The sequence below is a fragment of the Nyctibius grandis genome, chromosome Z (genome assembly GCF_013368605.1).
Source record: "Nyctibius grandis isolate bNycGra1 chromosome Z, bNycGra1.pri, whole genome shotgun sequence".
Classification (NCBI taxonomy): domain Eukaryota; kingdom Metazoa; phylum Chordata; class Aves; order Nyctibiiformes; family Nyctibiidae; genus Nyctibius; species Nyctibius grandis.
Genome location: NC_090695.1, coordinates 56,609,825 through 56,634,572, shown reverse-complemented (window position 1 = coordinate 56,634,572; position 24,748 = coordinate 56,609,825). Strand labels below are relative to the sequence as shown.

Below are 24,748 nucleotides of genomic sequence, written 5' to 3'. Positions count from 1 at the left end.
TGTGTATGCATGTATATAACCAGTTTTAAGACATATTTCACATTGCTTCAAATGGCAGCTACAGTGTTGATCTTGATTACAACTCTGGGACAGTAGTTCTAGCATTACTGTATTTCTCTGTTCTTCTGTAGAATTTGAGTCATACATGCCTGAAACTATTTCAGCTGGATGTATGCAGTAGTAAAGTACAGAATAAAACTAGCCTTTTTGCATCAAAAATGGTTCTAAGAATTGTTAGCTTTAAATGATTACTGGATGCACATGTATTTCGAGGTAATAAAACGTGCTTTTCATAGCCATCTGACAAACTGTAATGTTTACATGATGGAAATATAAAATTGCCTCACAGTTGATTTGCTTTGCATGTTATATGATCTCTTAACATTTTTTCTCTAACATATTTTGAGCTTTACGTTGATTTTAAATATATGGTTATATTCTTGAAAATTCAAGTCAAGTTCATGAAATCTCGCTGATTCACTGATTGCTTATTCTGATGGTGTTAGTATATGTAACTGCCAAGCCAGAAACTGTGGTTTCTAGGCTAAAAATTATATCTGGCTTAGGAAGATGAAAATGATTGGAAACAGGGAGAGTATTTTAAGAAAAGTAATACATTCCCAGTCCATTTTTATACTCTTACATCACATCCATTCTTGACTGTGGTTCAGGTTGTTTTGGTCACTTCTTGCATGGAACAGTGGCAGTAGTTGATTCACTGCTCTTTGGTTTCTTGTGATTTGTGCTGGTTTTGGCTGGGATAGAGTTAATTTTCTTTGTAGTAGCTAGTGTGAGGCTATTTTTTGGATTCATGCTGAAAACAGTGTTGGTAATACAGAGATGTTTTAGTTACTGCTGAGCAATGCTTACAGAGAGCCAAAGACTTTTCTCCTTCGCACATCACCCCACCAGCGAGCAGGCTGGGGATGCATGAGAAGCTGGGAGAGGACACAGCCAGGACAGCTGACCCCAACTGATCAAAGGGATATTCCACACCATATGGCATCACGCTCAGCATATAAAGCTGGGGGAAGAAGAAGGAAGGGGGGAGGACGTTCGGAGTGATGGCGTTTGTCTCCCCAAGTAACCATTACGTGTGGTGGAGCCCTGCTTTCCTGGAGATGGCTGAACATCTGCCTGCCGATGGGAAGCAGTGAATGAATTCCTTGTTTTGCCTTCCTTGCATCCATGCGGCTTTTGCTTTACCTATTAAACTGTCTTTATCTCAACCCACAAGTTTTCTCACTTTGACTCTTCTGATTCTCTCCCCCACCTCCCTGCAGGGGCGAGTGAGCGAGCAGCTGGGTGGTGTTTAGATGCCGGCTGGGGTTAAACCGCGACATGGTTCTTGGTTTTCTTGGGTGGCAGCACAGCTTGAATGTTGAGCAAGATGTTGTACTGGTAGATGGTGACTTTGACCAGCAGCTAGTTCATTGTCTTGGTTTTTTGGATGGTGAGCTGCCAGAGGATGTGAGAAGCTCTAGGTTTTCTTGCTTTTGTGAACATCGGGTACTGCAGTACAAGAAGGAGCACTCAGTGTAGTCTGTTTTATGTTATCCCGTTGCAACTTCATGAGCTTACACAGAATTATAGCAAGAGAGGCCTTGTGTGTATATTCAGGATCTCTTACTGTGATATGGCAATGTCAACCAAGGAGGAAAAGGATCATGTTATGACCAGGTACTTCTCTTTCAGCTATAGCAAGTTCTGTAGAGACTGAAATTTGATAATTTTTGATTACTTGAAACTAGTAAAGTGATAGTGTAAGAATTAGTAAAATATTTGTGCATTCAGTTAATGATAGCATTATTGATTAATAACAGTGCTTTTGAAATCAGTGAGACAATTCATATCTATACATTTACATACCATCCTGAGATTTTTGTAGGACGGAAGCCTACAATTTCCCTGTTACATGTTTCCCCAGTTACATAAGGTAATGGCATTTAAACTTAATTTTTCAAAAATATGTGTTAATTCTAAATTTGGCTCTAAGCTTTCAGAAGTCTGAATTGGTTTGTTAAATTGCTTTATTGAAATAAAGTCTCCTTTATTTGGCATCATTATGCAGTCAGTGGATGGAGGTGTATTAGGATTTAGCGGTGTACAGATATATTAATTAAGCAAAGCAGGAATTCCTTACTGAATTTCAGGGGCCTCTCTATCTGCCTTGCAAAAGCTTTTGTCTATCTGCTTTTTCCTTCCATAAAAATAGCTACTGGACAGGATCTCATTGCCTCAGCTTAGGTGCAGAATCACAGAATGTTAGGGATTGGAAGGGACCTCGAAAGATCATCTAGTCCAATCCCCCTGCCGGAGCAGGACTACCTAGACCATATCACACAGGAACGCATCCAGGCGGGTTTTGAATGTCTCCAGAGAAGGAGACTCCACAACCTCTCTGGGCAGCCTGTTCCAGTGTTCAGTCACCCTCACCGTAAAGAAGTTTTTCCTCATATTTATGCGGAACCTCCTGTGTTCCAGCTTGCACCCATTGCCCCTTGTCCTGTCAAGGGATGTCACTGAGAAGAGCCTGGCTCCATCCTCGTGACACTTGCCCTTTACATATTTATAAACATTAATGAGGTCACCCCTCAGTCTCCTCTTCTCTAAGCTAAAGAGACCAGCTCCCTCAGCCTCTCCTCATAAGGGAGATGTTCCACCCCCTTAATCATCTTCGTGGCTCTGCGCTGGACTCTCTCTAGCAGTTCCCTGTCCTTCTTGAACTGAGGGGCCCAGAACTGGACACAATATTCCAGATGCGGCCTCAGCAGGGCAGAGTAGAGGGGGAGGAGAACCTCTCCTGACCTGCTAACCACACCCCTTCTAATACACCCCAGGATGCCATTGGCCTTCTTGGCCACAAGGGCACACTGCTGGCTGATGGTCATCCTGCTGTCCACTAGGACCCCCAGGTCCCTTTCCCCTACGCTGCTCTCCAACAGGTCTGTCCCCAACTTGTACTGGTACGTGGGGTTGTTCCTACCCAGATGCAGGACTCTACACTTGCCCTTGTTATATTTCATTAAGTTTCTCCCCACCCAACTCTCCAGCCTGTCTAGGTCTCTCTGAATGGCTGCTCAGCCTTCCGGTGCGTCAGCCACTCCTCCCAGTTTTGTGTCATCAGCGAACTTGCTGACAGTGCACTCTATTCCCTCATCCAAGTCATTAATAAATATATTGAATAGTACTGGTCCCAGTACCAACCCTTGAGGGACTCCGCTAGACACAGGCCTCCAACTGGACTCTGTCCCATTGACCACCACTCTCTGGTTTCTTTCCTTCAGCCAGTTCACAATCCACCTCACTACCCGATCATCCAGACCACACTTCCTCAGTTTAGCTGCGAGGATGCTGTGGGAGACCGTGTCAAACGCTTTAGTGAAATCGCGATAGACCACATCCACAGCTTTACCATCATCTATCCACCGGGTTATGTCCTCATAAAAGGCTATCAAGTTGGTTAAGCATGACTTCCCGTTGGTGAAGCCATGCTGAGTGCCCCTAATGATCCCCCTGTCCTTGATGTGCCTAGAGACAGCACCAAGAAGAAGCTGCTCCATCACCTTTCCGGGGATGGAGGTGAGGCTGACTGGTCTATAGTTACCCGGGTCCTCCTTCTTGCCCTTTTTGAAGACTGGAGTGACATTCGCTTTCCTCCAGTCCTCAGGCACCTCTCCCATTGCCCACAACTTAGCAAAGATGATGGAGAGTGGCCTAGCAATGACTTCTGCCAGCTCCCTCAGCACCCATGGATGCGTCTCATCAGGGCCCATGGATTTATGGACGTCCAGGTTGCTTAATTGGTCCCTGACCCAGCCCTCATCAACCAAGACAGATTCCTCCTCTACCCTGACTTCTTCTGGGGCCTCAGGGGTGCGGGGCTCCTCAGGACAGCCTCCAACAGTATAGACAGAGGCAAAGAAGGCATTCAGTAACTCCGCCTTCTTTTAATCCTCTGTCTCCAGGGCCCCCCACCTCATTCATCAGTGGGCCTACATTGCCTCTAGTGTTGGCTTTACCTGCAATGTATTTGAAGAAGCCCTTTGTGTTGTCCTTGACCTCTCTTGCAAGGTTTAATTCCAAGGAGGCCTTAGTTTTCCTAGTTGCCTCCCTACATCCTCTGACAACAGACTTATATTCCTCCCAAGTGGCCAGCCCCTCCTTCCATGATCTGTACACCCTCTTCTTCCACTTGAGTTTGCCCAGCAGTTCCCTGTTTAAGCATGCAGGTCTCCTGGTACCCTTTCTTGACTTTCTACCTGCTGGGATGCTCTGATCTTGAGCTCGGAAGAAGCAGTCCTTGAATGCTAACCAACTATCTTGAGCCCCCTTACCTTCTAATACCCTGTCCCATGGGATTTCCCCTAGCAATTGCTTGAAAAGGCCAAAGTTGGCCCTCCTGAAGTTCAGGGTTGTGATTCTGCTAGCTATTCTGTTCCTGCCACATGACATCCTGAACTCTACCATCTCATGGTCACTACAACCAAGGCTGCCCTCAACCTTCACTGCTCCAACCAGACCCTCCCTGTTAGTGAGGATAAGATCCAGCAGCGCTCCTCTCCTAGTTGGCTCATCCACCATTTGCATCAGAAAGTTATCATCAATGCACTGGAGGAACCTCCTGGACTGAGGATGGCTGGCTGAGTAGGCCTCCCAGCAAATACCAGGGTAGTTGAAATCCCCCACAACAACCAGACCCTGTAATTGAGAGACTGCTCTCAGCTGCCTGTAGAAGGCCTCATCACCCTCCTCATCCTGATCCGGTGGCCTGTAATAGACACCCACAACAGTATCACCCCTGCCAGCCTGCCCCTTAATTCGCACCCACAAACTCTCAACTCGCTCCTGATCCGCCCCTGGACAGAACTCAGTACATTCTAGCTGCTCACTCACATAAAGAGCAACTCCACCACCTCTCCTTAGTGGCCTGTCTTTCCTGAACAGGACATAGCCATCCATGACCACATTCCAGTCATGCGAGGCATCCCACCAAGTCTCTGTAATTGCCACTAGATCATAGCCCCCCGACCGAACACCGATTTCCAGCTCCTCCTGCTTATTCCCCATGCTGCGCGCATTGGTGTACAGGCATTTCAGGGAGCGAGCTGAGCACACCGATTTCACCCCAGGGGGATGAGAGGCCTCCTGGTCTGCCTCAACACTAGAGCGTTGCCCCAGTGGTGCAAGCCCAGCTACTACCCCATTCCCCTTCGAATCTAGTTTAAAGCTCTCCCAATGAGCCCTGCAGAACATTTAGTCATCTTCTTCCCTAGAGCACAGTTGACATTCTTGATGATAATTAAGTGCAATCAAAATCCTATCCTACATTTTTTAAAAATAAATAGGCTCTTTAGTATATAATAATTAAAATGTTCCTTGTCTCTGGAAGCATTATTGCTAGCCCCCATTAAGAGGTATCGTACTTCCCTAAAGACTTGTAAAACATATTTGTGTGTTTGGAAGATTTACTATTCATTTCAACAATGAAGGTGACATTTCCCTGACATTTCATATGTAGCTTGAAAAACTGTTCCTCTGAAACTCTAATTAAAATAGAAAACATAGTGCAGACAACTTAACTCTGCGTTCTGTTAGTCACTCAAAAAGAAAGCAAACAGTTGATCATAGTATTCCTGCTCCTTTTTTAAGAATTCGTTTATTTACACAGTGTTAGCTGAAATCTAAGCTTTCCTAAGTAAAATCTGCCAAAGGCTTTCAGGTTTTTATCTCTAAATGGTTCACCAATCTCTTGTTTAATGCTCTTTCTTATTACTGTTTCCCTGAACAACAAAAAAATTATTTTCTAACCTCTGTTGCGCAATCAAGGTTCTGGTATATAAGTAATTATATGCATATAAGTAATTACAAGAGCAGAAAACTGTATTTGGAATAAAGCAAATATTTTTTGATAGTAAGTTGAGTGAATTCCTTGACTTGCTATAAATTATATATATTATTTCTAACAGTCTTTTTTTTTTTTTTTTTAATATTACCATCATATTGTGTATTTACATTCCTACAGACCAGATTGTAGTAACAGTGTTTGATTTCACATATACCAGTAAGGAACTCTGAGTTAACACTCAAAATAAGGTCCAAATGTTCCTGAAGATATAAGGTCTCTGTTTACTTACTGATCAAAACCAAAAAGTATGCTAGAAATTTTCAGAAAAGAAACACAGACTAGGGAAGAAAACATTACATCACTGTATAAATTGGTTTGCACCTGCTTCCCAAATGCTGTAGAACTGCAGAATAATTTAAACTGGAAGAGGTCACAGGGAGGCCATCTGGTCCAGCCTTTTGCTCAGAGCTCAGGTCATCTTTGATGTTATCTCAGGCTGTACAATGCCTTGTTGCAGTTGAGGTTCTAGCAGCTCCCGTGATGGAAGTCTCTCTGGGCAACCTGTCCTCATCATGAATTTTTTTTTCAGTATCTCACTGGAATTTTTCTCAAAGTAAATTTTCTGTTGCTGTTTGTCCTTTTGCTGTGTACCACCTAGAAGAGTCTGGTTCCATGTATCCACTTTTATTTTCAGCTCCCTAAATTGCAAAATTGATGTAGGAGAATTCAGAAAGGCAAAATAATGCTCAGATGCGTGGAGGAGCTTCTGTAGAATTAGTGAATAAGTAGATTGGGCTTTTCAGACTTGAAAAAGCAGACTGAAGGGAAATCTGCCACAGGTTTAATAGCCAGCCCAGCTTTAAACCGTGACAGTGATAAAGATGTATACAATGTGTTGGGTGACATGGAGAAAGTGCATAGGGAATAGTGGTTGTTCACTGTTTCTTCAGAAGCAAGAAGGAGGGACCATCAAATAACCACAGCAGGCAGATGATTCAAAGCAGGCAGACAAACGTGTTCTTCAAAAACATACTAATTAAGTTATGCAACTGATTGCTACCGCAATGGGTTGTAATAGTTTATATAGATTCAGAAAGCAGCTGAAAAAATTTATGGAAGGAAAATTCTTCCATGACTGTTACATGTAGAAACATCACGTCTTACTCTATTAAGGCAAATCTTATACCACAGATCTTCAGAGGACCAGAATATGCTCTGAGGAATTACCATTCTTCTTTTCTTACAGGCCGTTAGGCCGCTGGCATGACCTGGGATGTATCTTTGGTCTGAGAAAATGTAGTGCTGTTCTTAAATTTCACACCAGTAAGTCTTGTTTTTCAGGCTACCCCTTGCAATTCAGAAGGTGGAACGCTAATTTACATCCAGTGCAGTGTTTTACAATATGTGCACGTCAATTATGCACCACTTCTGCTGCTTTCAAGGCGTTACTTGTGTTTAAAACAAAAAATGTTACCTTATCAAAAACTGATTTTTAAATAGCTGTGTTGTTTAATTGGTTTCCCTGTATTCTTGAGATATTTTTAATTAGCTTTGAATGTTTTAATTTTTAATAACTCTTGTGTTACATCTTCATGGCTCTGCACAGTACTGCTCCCAGTTACACAGAATGTTAGGGATTGGAAGGGACCTCGAAAGATCATCTAGTCCAGTCCCCCTGCCGGAGGAGGACTACCTAGACTATATCACAAAGGAACGCGTCCAGGCGGGTTTTGAATGTCTCCAGAGAAGGAGACTCCACAACCTCTCTGGGCAGCCTGTTCCAGTGTTCAGTCACCCTCACCGTAAAGAAGTTTTTCCTCATATTTATGTGGGACATTGCCTCTGTCTATACTGTTGGAGGCTGTCCTGAGGAGCCCCGGACCCCTGTGGCCCCAGAAGAAGTCAGGATAGAGGAGGAATCTGTCTTGGTTGATGAGGGCTGGGTCAGAGACCAATTAAGCAACCTGGACGTCCATAAATCCATGGGCCCTGATGGGATGCACCCGCGGGTGCTGAGGGAGCTGGCGGAAGTCATTGCTAGGCCACTCTCCATCATCTTTGCTAAGTCGTGGGCAACGGGAGAGGTGCCTGAGGACTGGAGGAAAGCGAATGTCACTCCAGTCTTCAAAAAGGGCAAGAAGGAGGACCCGGGTAACTATAGACCGGTCAGCCTCACCTCCATCCCCGGAAAGGTGATGGAGCAACTTCTTCTTGGTGCTGTCTCTAGGCACATCAAGGACAGGGGGATCATTAGGGGCACTCAGCATGGCTTCACCAAGGGGAAGTCATGCTTAACCAACTTGATAGCCTTTTATGAGGATGTTACCCGGTGGATAGATGATGGTAAAGCTGTGGATGTGGTCTATCTCGATTTCAGTAAAGCGTTTGACACGGTCTCCCACAGCATCCTCGCAGCTAAACTGAAGAAGTGTGGTCTGGATGATCGGGTAGTGAGGTGGATTGTGAACTGGCTGAAGGAAAGAAACCAGAAAGTGGTGGTCAGTGGGACAGAGTCCAGTTGGAGGTCTGTGTCTAGCGGAGTCCCTCAAGGATCGGTTCTGGGACCAGTACTATTCAATATATTCATTAATGACTTGGATGAGGGATTAGAGTGCACTGTCAGCAAGTTCGCTGATGACACAAAACTGGGAGGAGTGGCTGATGCGCCGGAAGGCTGTGCAGCCATTCAGAGGGACCTAGACAGGCTGGAGAGTTGGGCGGGGAGAAATTTAATGAAATATAACAAGGGCAAGAGTAGAGTCCTGCATCTGGGCAAGAACAACCCCATGTACCAGTACAAGTTGGGGACAGACCTGTTGGAGAGCAGCGTAGGGGAAAGGAAGCTGGGGGTCCTAGTGGACAACAGGATGACCATGAGCCAGCAGTGTGCCCTTGTGGCCAAGAAGGCCAATGGCATCCTGGGGTGTATTAGAAGGGGTGTGGTTAGCAGGTCGAGAGAGGTTCTCCTCCCCCTCTACTATGCCCTGGTGAGGCCGCATCTGGAATATTGTGTCCAGTTGTGGGCCCCTCAGTTCAAGAAGGCCAGGGAACTGCTAGAGAGAGTCCAGCGCAGAGCCACGAAGATGATTAAGGGAGTGGAACATCTCCCTTATGAGGAGAGGCTGAGGGAGCTGGGTCTCTTTAGCTTAGAGAAGAGGAGACTGAGGGGTGACCTCATGAATGTTTATAAATATGTAAAGGGCAAGTGTCACGAGGATGGAGCCAGGCTCTTCTCAGTGACATCCCTTGACAGGACAAGGGGCAATGGGTGCAAGCTGGAACACAGGAGGTTCCACTTAAATTTGAGGAAAAACTTCTTTACGGTGAGGGTGACTGAACACTGGAACAGGCTGCCCAGAGAGGTTGTGGAGTCTCCTTCTCTGGAGACATTCAAAACCCGCCTGGACGCGTTCCTGTGTGATATGGTCTAGGCAATCCTGCCCCGGCAGGGGGGTTGGACTAGATGATCTTTCGAGGTCCCTTCCAATCCCTAACATTTTGTGATTCTCTGATTCTGTGGGACCTCCTGTGTTCCAGCTTGCACCTGTTTCCCCTTGTCATGTCAATGGATGTCACTGAGAAGAGCCTGGCTCCATCCTCGTGACACTTGCCCTTTACATATTTATAAACATTAATGAGGTCACCCCTCAGTCTCCTCTTCCCTGAGCTAAAGAGACCCAGCTCCCTCAGCCTCTCCTCATAAGGGAGATGTTCCACTCCCTTAATCATCTTCGTGGCTCTGCGCTGGACTCTCTCTAGCAGTTCCCTGTCCTTCTTGAACTGAGGGGCCCAGAACTGGACACAATATTCCAGATGCGGCCTCAGCAGGGCAGAGTAGAGGGGGAGGAGAACCTCTCTTGACCTGCTAACCACACCCCTTCTAATACAGCCCAGGATGCCATTGGCCTTCTTGGCTACAAGGGCACACTGCTGGCTCATGGTCATCCTGCTGTCCACTAGGACCCTCAGGTCCCTTTCCCCTACGCTGCTCTCCAACAGGTCTGTCCCCAACTTGTACTCATACATGGGGTTGTTCCTGCCCAGATGCAGGACTCTACACTTGCCCTTGTTATATTTCATTAAGTTTCTCCCCACCCAACTCTCCAGCCTGTCTAGGTCCCTCTGAATGGCTGCTCAGCCTTCCGGTGTGTCAGCCACTCCTCCCAGTTTTGTGTCATCAGCGAACTTGCTGACAGTGCACTCTATTCCCTCATCCAAGTTATTAAAGAATATATTGAATAGTACTGGTCCCAGTACCGACCCTTGAGGGACTCCGCTAGACACAGGCCTCCAACTGGACTCTGTCCCATTGACCACCACTTTCTGGTTTCTTTCCTTCAGCCAGTTCACAATCCACCTCACTACCCGATCATCCAGACCACACTTCCTCAGTTTAGCTGCGAGGATGCTGTGGGAGACCGTGTCAAACGCTTTACTGAAATCAAGATAGACCACATCCATAGCTTTACCATCATCTATCCACCGGCTTATGTCCTCATAAAAGGCTATCAAGTTGGTTAAGCATGACTTCCCCTTGGTGAAGCCGTGTTGACTGCCCCTAATGATCCTCTTATCCTTGATGTGCCTAGAGACAGCACCAAGGACAGGTTGTTCCGTTACCTTTCCAGGGATGGAGGTGATAATTGTAGATATCTACAATAGCAAGCTAAGAAATGCGTATTATAATTCCTGGGAAGGTGCTTTGAAGATAGATGATCTGCTCAACGCAAATAATTATCTTATATTCAGCCAGCAACTCATTCCCTGTGTGAGTGTCATGTTAGTAGTTTAAAACATCCTGCTTTGTTTGGTAAAGATAGCTTGAGTCTTTATCTGGTTTTCTACATGTGGTCTTTCTGAGATACCCAGTTCTGTCATGGATGAGAAAAAGAGACTTATGAGGTGTCAGGTTAGTCTTATTTCTGAAGTCAAATCATAGACTTAAGGGACATCAGGCATGTTCTAATGAATGTTCGGGTTTTAATATGTGTCAGCATTTACATCTCCTTTAGTATGTGCTAATACCTATGAAACAGATACACAAAGATTTTGTGGTTAGTATATCTGCTCATCAGTAGACCAGAGTTATTGTCATAGTCCAAATTTATTGCATATTTTTGAGGTCTCTCCTCAATAACTTTTAATCTCCACTGCTGAAATGACTAATACAGAGGATGATTTTCAGAAAACTATTTTCTCTAAAGCTTCTTTGAAGAACTCTTGCTTATAAATCACAAAACTCCATTCTCATGCCAGACATCTATAGCCTTCTAAGAGCAAAAATTTTGCTTGTTTTCCCCATTATCTGAATATGAAGCCTTAAGAAGAATGCTGTTCTGGTACATTTTTCATGAGGGAAATCATGTCTTCAAACCAGAAATTAAGCTAGCATTCATTTCACGAAAAAGAGAGCATCTTAATTGCTGTGGCAGATACTGTCTGGTATGTCTTTTTTATCTAAGTTCATTGAACATACCATTTGCAGTAACTACCAGGAATTCCTCCCTTCTGGTTTATCTTAAAGCTCTTGTACTTTACTGAAATAGTTTTCATCAAAATTGCTGAGGACCAGTTCCCTAGCCAAATCTCAGAAACAGTACTATCATGCTCATCTTTTCGATACCACTCATTATGTTCTTCTAATTGAAATCTCCTTGTCTTATGAGAGTGTCTTCTCTTTCAGTTGGAGAGTCCTCCTCATATTTCCTATAAATTTCCTGTGAAGGTTCTCTAATTTCATTTGCAAGCCCACATTCAACTTCTGTATCCATGCTGATGGTTCATATCTGACTCATTAGGCAGTCTTTCTTTGAATGGAATAATATTAAAGTATTGGCATATTTATATCACCTATATGTATATGTCTGGCTATTTTTTTTTTAGCAATATTCAATATATGCTGCATTGTCCCTTGTCCCTCTTAATTGCTAATCTTCCACCTTTTGATCAGTAGAGATAGTGTTACTATTTGCCTGTCCCTCAGAAGCATTAGTTCTGTTTTATCTTTGTCTTAGGTCTATCTCCAGTTTCTTACTGCCTTACTTTTTTAAAAAGAGCCTAGGTTATTTTTCTTTTATAATAACATTTAAGATAGAGCCATTTTTCTGGATTTATATAGCTAAAAGGCTCTTTTGGGCTTTTGCGTTATGCAGTTCAATTTAAACTTTTGCCCTATCTTGTTCCCTGTTGCTTTGTCTTGCTTACATTCATTCAAAATACCATTGCGAATATGATTCTTATGGCCTGTCATTTTGATTGTGTCACACTTCTGGATGTATTGTATAATTTTTCATGCACTCTAAGATCTGTGGTGATTTTGCGCAGTGACAGAGCTGTATGTCTGACAAAAAGGAGATTTTTGTCCACAGGACCCTAACAGTTGTAGTGCATGACCACAGAAGCTAAATTTTAGTGGAGATTCCGTTAAAATGGACAGGACCTCATGTTGCACAAAATTCCCCAAAGTGAACATACAAAACACAGAAGCTCAGCTTTCTGTATTTCACATATAACGATGCAGCTGAGGAAATCCTCAAGCAAAATAGGGAGTGCTTCACTTACATTTTTCAACTGGCCTGAATCCTGTGCTTCTTTTTGAGTTCTTACGCTTTACTTTTCCTCTCTGCATCTTGCCAGAAGAGAAAAATGGAAAGTAAAATCTAGAGTACCAGAGTGGTTGTTGTCTTCTGTGACATCTCTTTAAAAAAGAGCTGAGGTAATTGTTTTGACTGTTGAGAAGGAAAAAGAGAACAGGAATGAAAAGGCTGGCTGAGGTGTAAACAATTGGGAAGAGGGCTTTCAACATTCCTTGTTTAGTGGCAGAAGAATTATAACACTGCTGCATCCACAACTGGTTGCTTGTAAAATATGACAGAGCACTCTTAATCTGATGGTTACAAGTAATCGCTGTCAATCAGTTTCTCAATAAATGTTTTTTGTCTTGGTAAATCCTTTCTATTTTATTTGGAAATAAAAGCAGTAGTCCTTTGCATTATTTATCGAAGGGGATAATGACAAGAAGTCCCATCTGTAAAACAGCTGTTTGTATTCCATATAGAAGTTCATCAGTCTTGCATCGTTCCAGGGTAAGTAGTTGGATTTTCAGCAGTTTTCCTAGGTTACCTGTCTAATGGATAGAAAATTCATGACCTGTTCTAAATGCCAGTCTGAAGTCTCATGGAAATTCATTTTAATTCATTCTGGAGAGTGATTAGAAATATGGCTAGTCCTAAAAGGGAAATATCAGTCAATGCATTTTTCATAATTCCTGGTATGATATGCTCATGTGCCGCAGGTACATTTAAACACAATCAAAGAAATAGATTAAAAATGTTCTCTAATGACGTTACATATTTTCATACATATCTAGCTTCTTAATGGTAAACTACAATTTCTTCTGCAGTAATTCAGTCCTTGCATAAAATATTATGGCCCACAGATTAGTTTTCATTTTAATGAAATTGGTGTAGTATAAAATAAAGGAAGTGACAAATTGTGCTACCATTTTGCTAATATCTCTGAAAGGAATTCATTTAAACTAAAATGAAACTGAATCAGCTAATATGTTTTAGTAGCTGCATAGTGTATGCTAGCAAGCATGCTATTCCATAATGCTCTCTACAGCATCTCTGATGCAGAACTCAGAATTCTTTTCCAGTGTCCTTCTCAAGTTTGTTAGTCAAATAGTAACGTGGCTTACGAGTTTGTCTGAAGTGTATGTGGTGACTACATAGCCAGCATGGTTGTGCTGGTTAGTCAGATGTCTGATGTTTCTTGGAACGAGTATTATGTGGAATTACAATGAACTTTTCTTCCTGAGGACACAGAGAGTCTCTGCGCTCTGTTGGCTTCTTTCAGAAATTTTAAATAACCTAATATCCTGAGATTATCCTTTCATCTTCTAAATCCCTTGTTAAATTGTGAGGGCCTTGGCTGAGAGATTCAAAATTTAATGTGGCTAGGGTGGAGATCACTGAAAGACAGCTCTGATGTGTATTTCCTTTTATTTTGGAAAGCAGACTTAAAATAACACCCTGACTTAACTGATAAGACTGTACACATATATATTAAAAAAAAGTAGATAGGCTGTTCTGGCTTGTATTCTTACAGTAGTTTAGAAAAAAATTTATACCTAATATGCATTAAAAAAATCTATTCACACTGGTAAATATACTATTCTCAGTGAAAACTGGTTTCCTCCAAGATCTAATGGTTCCTTCTAAGGTGGTCTGCAGCTGGGCAATGGCAAAAAAAAATCAGTAAAAGACCACTGTTGCTGCTCTTCAGTTTTATTCAGGTTCCTCTAAAAATACTTAAATGGTATAAATAAACTCAGTAAAGGCTGCAGTTTTGTTTGTCATGTGTTTGATAATACTTGCTGTGCCGGCGAATTATGAGTCTTCATTGCTGTGAGATACAGAGTAGTTTCACTATGTCAGACAGAAAGTGCTATGAAAATACTAAACAGTATTGCAGTTGAACAAAGCATGCATTACATTTTGAGCTAAATTTATCCCTTAAATCTGCATTTTAATGCTCATTCTATTTAATGTGACTATTGGCCTCTATATATCATTTGGTGGTGCTTATCGAAGTCCTCTGGTGGGGCCTACTCCATGAGTCTTTCTGGTACTTTGAATCAAAAAACCCTCTTGTTAAAAACATTTTTCGGTAGGGAGAAACTGGTGAATGCAGAACCTTATTTGTAGTTTGATGTCATTAGGTAAGCACACTATTAGCGTAAAATAGAAAGAAAACTCCTGGGTCTGTTTAGGGGAAGTGTAATGGAATTCATGCATCTTTTTGGTAACTTATTTTTTCCTGTCACGTAAGAACTAAACGTTTAATTGCAGTTAAATCTTATGGCTCACTTCTGAAGAGATGTGTAAAATGAGTGGATCATTCCACACCCAGCAAGCGTGCAAGCAAAATTAGACTCTGTGTCCCTCTGTTGTTAATGAGTTTTGTTTTGTTTTGTTTTTTTTGGTGCAGCCAGTTGAATTCATCAATATTATAAATATAAAAATCAGGACTCAGCACAGAGTGTTTTATTATAAGAAAATTAGTTGGTGTACATATTACTTGAGTGATAAAAGGAAGAAAAATGTTATTGATGGGTAAGTGGGCACGTAGTTAATGAGTATTTTAGTGACTAAGAAACTCCGTGCTATTTTTTTGACTATTTGACTGTTTTTTGCACTCTTTTTTCACAGTGTACAAATTAAGGCACATTGCAGAATTTTGCTACCAAATAGATTTATTTTACTAAGACAACGTTTAACCTGTATCCTATATTCTATATACAGAATGAATAGATTTTGTTGTTTATTCAGAAGTCCTGGAATAAACTGAAGCTGATATTACATTATCAGATTTCCAGTTTCTTCAGTCAAGGGTGTATGTCCTAAATTTGGAAGTAATTTTTCTTTGTAACACTACCAAACAGTTGTAGTCTGTCTCCATTATCAGTTTCTTATAGTTCAGATAACCTGTAACTCATTAGAATGAGGTTGTTAATGTGTGATCTCTCTGCTTCAGGTTTAATTACTTTGCAAACACTCATTAAAATGCCTTGGCTGTTTCTGAGAGTGATTTACAAGAAATAAGCTCAGTTTGTCAGTGTTAAAAACACATTTTTGTATTTTTTTAAAGATTCTTTGGTATTAATTTTGAGAACTGATGGTAAATCAGAGATTAGGAAATATACAGTCTTCGGACTAAGTCAAGTTATGCGCACCTTGGAATTTACATTGACTTGTGCTGAACTAGAGGTGCATAAAGGCTGTTTCAGTGTTCCAGTTAAATTCTTGCAGAATTTAAAATCGAGACAGTGGCTGCTTCTGTGGTTTACGTTAGTGCCAGAAAACAAATGGATGCTATAACTTGCACTGATTGGTATTAATATTTACAAGTGGTGTATTGTTAGGGAAGAACATGTTGATAAAAGGGAAAAAAACCCCATATATTAAGTACGGATAATGTAAATAAGTATTTTTGAGTTTTACGCTGTGGGTTTTTTTAATATATGGTTTCAAATCAATGTCCTTTTAAAAAATTAGGTATATCAGAACCGAGAATTATGTCCTTTGTTTTGGGGGTATGAAAGAATTCCAGTTCTCTTAACAATAGTGTTACTTAATTGCACAAAATATTTAAGCAATTATAGAATTTGTCAGCGGATAAATTGATATCAGTTAGCTTAATCCCACTGATGTTGATGCTTACTGATTTGTATCAGTAGAGACTCACCCCCTATCTTTTATTTAAATAAAATCCAGGAGTCTACAGTCCATGTTCTCCAATAATTCTATCATCATACCAATTTACTTGTTTTCACTGGAGATACTGCTTTTTCTCCTAGGACAAGAAGGACAAAGTCTCAAGATTTGACACTATACGTCATTCCATAGCTGGAATCATAAGGTCTCCAAAAGCCATGTTGGGCTCATCATCGGTAAGTAGTATTGATAATGTAGTGCTGCACTACATTCAGCTTAAGTAGGATTTTTTTTTTGTGAAACATCATGCATTTCCATCTACATAGACAAAATTTACATTAAAATAATGTTATAAAAACACTGTTCTGATTGATCAACAGACATGATAATATAGTGGCATAATAGTATGTCAGAACAACTTGTTGCACTTTAGGGAAAAAAAGAGAATTTGTATGTTCTCTGCAGCTCCCAGACTGGTGCTATACTTTTAAGAGTACTCTTCCCAGTGAGTCTGATTTACTGGAAATGCAGTGTATTATGACATTCTGTAGTAGGTCAGCTAGTCATGCATGTTTTACCCATTGTTGCAAGAATTATATTCCCCGTATTTGCTATAAAGATGCCAGGATATAAGCATATTATTATTATTATTCTTGCTATTACTACTTACTCAATAACTGGTACTATTTAAGGAATTAGGTATTATACATCTGCCTTCAATCCTCACTAAAAATGGTTGTTGAGTATCTCTTACTTCTGGTTGGCTTTTCTTCAGGTTCCCTAATGGCTTGCAGAAACTTTTTTGTTTCTTTTGCTTTTTTACTACCTGTGTTTGTTTTCATGTAGAAGCTTGTAAGACTAGTTAGAATACTTGAGCACCTACTTAGGGAGGTGTCAGATTTTACTTGAAAACCTTCCTCCTTTGTTTTCCTGAAGTGGAACAGGTGATCATCCCAACACTTGCGACAAAAAAAAAAAACCATAAAGATCAAAACCAAAAAGAACCCAAACAAAAACCAAACAAAAAAAAACCACAAAAAAAGTTGAGCAGAATTTTAAAAACTTTTTAAAACTGCCTTGTAATTATGATCTTGTCACCCAAAACATTAGCTCAAAATAGAGTTTTTGAGAAAACTTAAGAATGAATGGGCCATCTATTTTATGCTGCAGGATTGCATCCAAGGACCCATTAAAGGACCCGGTAAACTTTATTTAAGCTAAACAATATTCAGAATGTATAGAAGAGATTACAATTGCATATATACGTATACATATATGTGTATGTACATGTATATAGTGATAAAGGAATGGAATAATAAATATGATAACGAGGTAAAATTAGGACAGGAATGCTTTTACTATGAAAAATGTTAAAGTTGCATGACATATTTGAAAAGTAGTAGGAAAAACCATGCTAAAATATTAAAATATCCCTGGAGATGAAGGAAATCTCTGCATTATCATGATCTTTGGTTTATAAACTTCTAATTGATGTAAAAATGCAACATTTCATATTAAAATCATATTAAAATATATATTGCTGTGACCTCCCTTCTTTGTGTACGTGAGACATAGCCTTCAACTTTGTCTATTTGTGTGTGTTTTACTACTTGTTACAATTTTTTTTAAAGAAATAAAAATACTACCTAAAACTACTTCAGAGAAAAGTTTGAAGAGAAAAAATTTCCAGGAGAGGATCAACATTTAAGTTGAAATCAGAGGAAGTCAGTGTCAAAATTTTCATTGGCTTTAATTCAAGTGTCATTTTAAATAACCTGTATGTGCCATTTTGATTTTCATTCTAGTCTTTATCGCTAATAATTCCATGGAAGTTCGTGTAAACCTGGGTGTAGATATATGGCAGATAGGGTTGCTGAAGCCTTGGAATATGTTTGGGAAAAGTAATATCGGAACTGGGTCATTTCAGGCAGAAAGTAAAATCTGAGTAACAGGTTTACTCTTAATAAACTATCACTTAAATGAGCTTCAAAGTCAATATGTAATCCAAACAATTATCAGTTCTACTTTATGTTTTGATTTAGCGATTTTTTGTGTGTTAGAAAAGCTAACTGTGCATACACAGCTAAAATTTCCTTCATGAATTAGTACTTAGCTCTTAATGTGGTCAGCTACTCAGCTTTTTCCTGCTGACAATTACATAACTGCACTTATTGCTAAATGTATGAACTGGTACTTAAAACTTATTACCCATCAACAAAGTAGACAAAGCGATTATTGAAAGTGTATTATAAAATAATAATAACATACATACAAAACAGATTTTTTTGTGTCATCTGAAGAAAGTCGTAGAGAAACCCTCTTCCACAAGCAGCCAGGTGTTTAACTGTTACTTTACATGTCAGCGCTTAAATAATTTACATGTTCTCAGAATGAGAAGGCAAAGGGTAATATAGGGGAAAAAGTATAGTTTGAACAGAAAACAGCAAGGTTAGGGGTTAGGAATTCAGGTGGCTTCTCTTGGACCAAATGCAAGCCAGTTTCCTATAATAGCAAGAAACATAAGTTTAATCAAGTGAGGAGAGAAAACACAAGAAAAGGGGCAACTTTCATGTATCTGTAATGCAGTGCTATGAATGAACTGAATGAAGAGTCTAAATGATTTGCATTGTGAATGCCAGCTTCTGGCCTTCTGTCTGGTTTTTTTGCTGCTGAGGCATTTGAGCTTGGCACAGATACCTGTTATTGTTTATAGGATAAATTTTTATTGTTTGTAGGATAATAGGTAGAATTAATGTTGGTTTCATGTGGTATGTTAGCATGTGGGAATGAGCCAGGTACATTGAACCTAAAGGCAGGATATTCCATAGGGAATTGTCTCGAATTATCAACCTAGATGTATTGCTTTACTTTCTCATTTGTGTCTGTGCCTCTCTTTTACACTGGGAGAGAAAAAATGTCTTGGCGAAATGTTTTGTTTGCTTAAAGATGGAAAACAAGGAAGTATGCAAAGTTTTAGCTCAGAATATATGTGAAAATAGAATACTGAGTAAGCTATTAGTTTAATAAAATATTAATTCCATTATTATTTTCTTTTCATTGACCATGTAAGTACAGGAATAATATCTCATTTTTTTGGACTTAGAAATAACACACTACTGTTTGCTCAGTTTTTCTCTTTATTAAGGGCAGCAGCTGGGGACTGCTTCATTTTACTGTTGGAGAAAAATTGCTGCTTCAATGTATTGTTAAATAGAGAGAGAGGAGGGGGCTCAGAATAAGTAAAGAGGACAGTAATAGGTCCATAAGGAGCATGATGGAGTATAGGAGGGTATTTCCCTCCTCTCAGAAGGAAAAGTGTGGTGAAGTATATAAGGGCACACACCCCTCAATACCGCTCCTGGCAAATAACCCATGAGCTAAATGTGGCAGTAAATGGCAATCTAGAAGAAAAAAGAAAAGGCAAAAAAAAGAGAGGGATGGGAGGGAGAGTAGAAATTCAACAGTGTGAGTTCCTTTCCTTCTGTATTATTTTGTTAATTCTTTATTTTTAGCTTCCAGTCAAATTAACAACAAAAATCTTGGAAAAATATTTCTTCATTTAAGCTGTTGAATCACTAAGTAATTATATAAGTGTGTACATACAAATGAGCAAGAGATCTCATCCCCCAAGTGAAACTGTAAAAAGTTGAGGGCTAGAATACAAATTTGTTCTTTCAGGTATCTGATTAGTCATATTAAGTTGCTTACTGATATTTAAACTCAGAGTTTAAAGAAAAGAGATGGGAATTTAATTTTGTGCAGGTAGCTTTTTTTCCTCTACCTTCTTTAAAGACTAACCTCTCTTGTATTTAAACCATTTAATTGTAACTACAAAATGCAGTAGAAACATTAGCACTAAGTGGTGTAAACTGAATTGAAATAATATTAAAATGATTACATGTCTTGCATTTGTACTGCTCTTTCTGGGCTTTCAGTTATGTTTTCTTTCGTAGCCAGTCAGGATGAATATTGTAACATACGGAAAATATGTTGGAGTCGGAAGACTTGTTCATAAAAATAGTGTAATTTTAATAACATTCAAAACATGAGTATTACTACTTGTTTCATCAAAGAAATCACCTTGATTATGATTGCTTCATAGTATATGACGAAAAGTAAAGGTAATGTAAGGTAGGAGACAATCAGCAGAGGATACCTTGTGGAATTTTCACTGTTTCCTTCTAAAATAGTAAATACTAGTTTAACCAAATTTAAAAGAAGGGGGAAGATTGACGTTAGTGTCATAAACAATGCCATAGTTAGCAGTGTCTGAAATGCTCTTTTGTTCTTCCGTGAGCTTTTTCTCTGTCATAAAGGCTTTTAAGATGTTTTATTCTGGGATGTCATCATGATTGTCTGAACAGTGACTCAAACTCGACCCAGTTCGGACATAAGCAGGTGTTATTATCTGGTGTCTTCCTCTTTAGTAAGCTATAAAATGAGTTGCATGTCAGATTTTTTTTTTTTTTTTATATCTTCCTTTGTGAAGACCATGAACTAGTTTATTGACCTTGAACTGTCCTTTTATCCTTAGAAACATTTCCTCTCAAGTAGAAATGTGTTTCTGCGGCAAAGGCTTTGCTACTCTGAACCCCTTAACATTTCTTGATAGCATAGCAGAGGTCTGGGTTTCTGACAAGTCAAACTCGGCACCTTTGAACAATAAATGTTCAAGTAAATAACATTCTCTAACATTTTGAAAGCTTATTTTTTCTTTTAGGAATTTCTGAAAGAGAATGACTTAGTGTCATTTAACAGTGGTAGACAGCTCTGATCTGAGTAGTATTTAGGTGTTGATGGAATTGAAATGTATGACTGCTGTTCTGGCCAAACAGTATCTTGGGCTTTTAGTAGTTCACTATGCTGATAAACACAGTACCTTGGAGTACATCTTTTGCTCCTAAAAACTCTGACTGTGCACTTTCTGTTCAAGCTTTTGTTATTTCTTACATAGTCCTTCCTAGCTCTGAATCTGTATTAGAGCGAAATCTGTAATAGGGCATACTCACTCTTTCTAGCGGTGAGTCTATTGGTTACAGCGCTGACCTCAAATCTCATGTCTAAAATTATTCCTGATACGAACCCAGGGCTGTAGATCCTAGTGTCAATGTCTGAGAATGTGAGGCTCTGTCAGGCTCTTAAACATGTTCTCCAGTTTTCTACCGGGATCCTGGACTAAACTAGACCTATTGAGGTATAACTTAGAATGGCAGCCAGGAACTGACAGACACAGAATCACAGAATCACAGAATGTTAGGGATTGGAAGGGACCTCGAAAGATCATCTAGTCCAATCCCCCTGCCAGGGCAGGATTGCCTAGACCATATCACACAGGAACGCGTCCAGGCGGGTTTTGAATGTCTCCAGAGAAGGAGACTCCACAACCTCTCTGGGCAGCCTGTTCCAGTGTTCAGTCACCCTTACAGTAAAGAAGTTTTTCCTCAAATTTAAGTGGAACCTCCTGTGCTCCAGCTTGCACCCATTGCCCCTTGTCCTGTCAAGGGATGTCACTGAGAAGAGCCTGGCTCCATCCTCTTGACACTTGCCCTTTACATATTTATAAACATTAATGAGGTCACCCCTCAGTCTCCTCTTCTCTAAGCTAAAGAGACCCAGCTCCCTCAGCCTCTCCTCATAAGGGAGATGTTCCACTCCCTTAATCATCTTCGTGGCTCTGCGCTGGACTCTCTCTAGCAGTTCCCTGTCCTTCTTGAACTGAGGGGCCCAGAACTGGACACAATACTCCAGATGCGGCCTCACCAGGGCAGAGTAGAGGGGGAGGAGAACCTCTCTCGACCTGCTGACCACACCCCTTCTAATACACCCCAGGATGCCATTGGCCTTCTTGGCCACAAGGGCACACTGCTGGCTCATGGTCATCCTGTTGTCCACTAGGACCCCCAGGTCCCTTTCCCCTACGCTGCTCTCCAACAGCTCTGCCCCCAACTTGTACTGGTACATGGGGTTGTTCTTGCCCAGATGCAGGACTCTACACTTGCCCTTGTTATATTTCATTAAATTTCTCCCCGCCCAACTCTCCAGCCTGTCCAGGTCTCTCTGAATGGCTGCGCAGCCTTCCGGCATCTCAGCCACTCCTCCCAGTTTTGTGTCATCAGCGAACTTGCTGACAGCGCACTCTAATCCCTCATCCAAGTCATTAATGAATATATTGAATAGAACTGGTCCCAGAACCGACCCTTGCGGAACTCCGCTAGACACAGACCTCCAACTGGACTCTGTCCCGCTGACCACTACTCTCTGGCTTCTTTCCTTCAGCCAGTTCACAATCCACCTCACTACCCGATCATCCAGACCACACTTCCCCAGTTTAGCTGCGAGGATGCTGTGGGAGACCGTGTCAAACGCTTTAGTGAAATCGCGATAGACCACATCCACAGCTTTACCATCATCTATCCACCGGGTAACATCCTCATGAAAGGCTATCAAGTTGGTTGAGCAAGACTTCCCGTTGGTGAAGCCATGTTGACTGCCCCTAATGATCCCCCTATCCTTGATGTGCCTAGAGACAGCACCAAGAACAAGTTGCTCCATCACCTTTCCAGGGATGGAGGTGAGGCTGACTGGTCTATAGTTACCCGGGTCCTCCTTCCTGCCCTTTTTGAAGACTGGAGTGACATTCGCTTTCCTCCAGTCCTCAGGCACCTCTCCTGTTGCCCACGACTTAGCAAAGATGATGGAGAGTGGCCTAGCAATAACTTCCGCCAGCTCCCTCAGCACCTGCGGGTGCATCCCATCAGGGCCCATGGATTTATGGACGTCCAGGTTGCTTAATTGGTCCCTGACCCAGCCCTCATCAACCAAGACAGATTCCTCCTCTATCCTGACTTCTTCTGAGGCCGCAGGGGTCCAGGGCTCCTCAGGACAGCCTCCAACAGTATAGACAGAGGCAAAGAAGGCATTCAGTAACTGCGCCTTCTTTTTATCCTCTGTCTCCAGGACCCCCACTCATTCATCAGTGGGCCTACATTGCCTCTAGTGTTGGCTTTACCTGCAATGTATTTGAAGAAGCCCTTTGTGTTGTCCTTGACCTCTCTTGCAAGGTTTAATTCCAAGGAGGCCTTAGCTTTCCTAGTTGCCTCCCTACATCCTCTGACAACAGACTTATATTCCTCCCAAGTGGCCAGCCGCTCCTTCCACGATCCGTACACCTTCTTCTTCCACTTGAGTTTGCCCAGCAGTTCCCTGTTCAACCATGCAGGTCTCCTGCTACCCTTCCTTGACTTCCTACCTGTTGGGATGCTCTGATCTTGAGCTCGGAAGAAGCAGTCCTTGAACGCTAACCAACTATGTTGGGCCCCCTTACCTTCTAGTACCCTGTCCCATGGGATTTCCCCTAGCAATTGCTTGAAAAGGCCAAAGTTGGCCCTCCTGAAGTTCAGGGTTGTGATTCTGCTAACTATTCTGTTCCTGCCACATGAGATCCTGAACTCTAGCATCTCATGGTCGCTACAGCCAAGGCTGCCCTCAACCTTCACCTCTTCAACCAGACCCTCCTTGTTAGTGAGGATCAGATCCAGCAGCGCTCCTCTCCTAGTTGGCTCATCCACCATTTGCATCAGACAAAGGCATTTTTTATACCAGAAACTTTACTATGAAAGTGCTAAAGAATTACAGGTACTGGGAAACAAGAAGTTATGAGTAGATTCCCTTTCCTGGGTCTACTCATTCCCACTCTGAGAGTCTGAGATTATTCCTAGTGTTTTTTGGCTAGGTGAGTCATCTTAACCTAAACATCTCCTCAGGAAGATGTTAAAGGTGCAGGTGGCCTTAGCTGCCCGTAGCTGCATCATGTCAAATTTTTCCCTTCCATGCACCAATGGAGTGTTTCCATTCTCTTTCCCCATAGGGGAAATATTGTATCATCTTTGATGATACAAAAAATCTCACCTTTTTTTATTTTATCAGGGCAAAGCAGTAGGAGAGTTTAATTCAGAATCATGTGCTTTGTTTGTATCTGTTTGATAGTGCTTAATTGAGGTGTGAGTCTTCGTGCTGTTATCTAAATAGCAATTCATCAGGCTTGCCTGGGACACATTCACATATCTGTTCAACTCACAATACAGTACACGCTGTGTTATTTTGTTCAAAGCTTTACCACTCTGGTAGTGAGAATTTCTATGAGCTCTGTCACTAACGATTTTGAATGACGTACAGCTTAAGTAAGTGCTTGTCTGTCTAGCCATAACAAATAAATCTGAAGTGGCCATTGAACAAAATATAAAGTTCTCCTCAGTGTTTTCTTAAACAGTGTAAGCTTGTTAAAATTAATATGTGAAATTGTAGGTTAAAACTCATTACCTTCCGTTTATAGCCAATGAAAGTAATTTCTTACGATCTTTGTGCCTTCAGAAACTCTGTTCTAAAGTTCATACACAGTACATCAAGGTGTATATTTTGTGCTACAGTGTAAATGCTAAGAGCAATGTCTCATAGAGCTATTAATTGATTTGGGATGCAATTGGTGAATTCTATGAAAACAATTTATCCAATTCAAATGCTTCGTAAAAATCAATTTCTTATATTTTTATGTCTGAGAAATTTCTGTGGATAAAGAAATGGTTCATTTTGAATTGTTGTTAATAGCACATCAGAATGTGTGAGGAAGAGCTGGTCGGTACAGCTTAGGAAAAAATAGCAGGCCAAGTGAAAAATATTACATGGT

At 41.0% G+C, this 24,748-nt stretch overlaps 1 protein-coding gene across 3 annotated transcripts in view; it reads left to right on the top strand.

The window, feature by feature from the left end:
* FER (FER tyrosine kinase) overlaps nt 1-24,748 on the top strand; it is a 221,027-nt gene that overhangs the window by 86,112 nt on the left and 110,167 nt on the right. For all 3 annotated transcript variants that reach the window (XM_068422476.1, XM_068422477.1, XM_068422478.1), the window contains one exon: nt 16,209-16,301. In XM_068422476.1, coding sequence (XP_068278577.1) covers nt 16,209-16,301 — 93 coding nt within the window. The remainder of the gene's footprint in view (nt 1-16,208; nt 16,302-24,748) is intronic.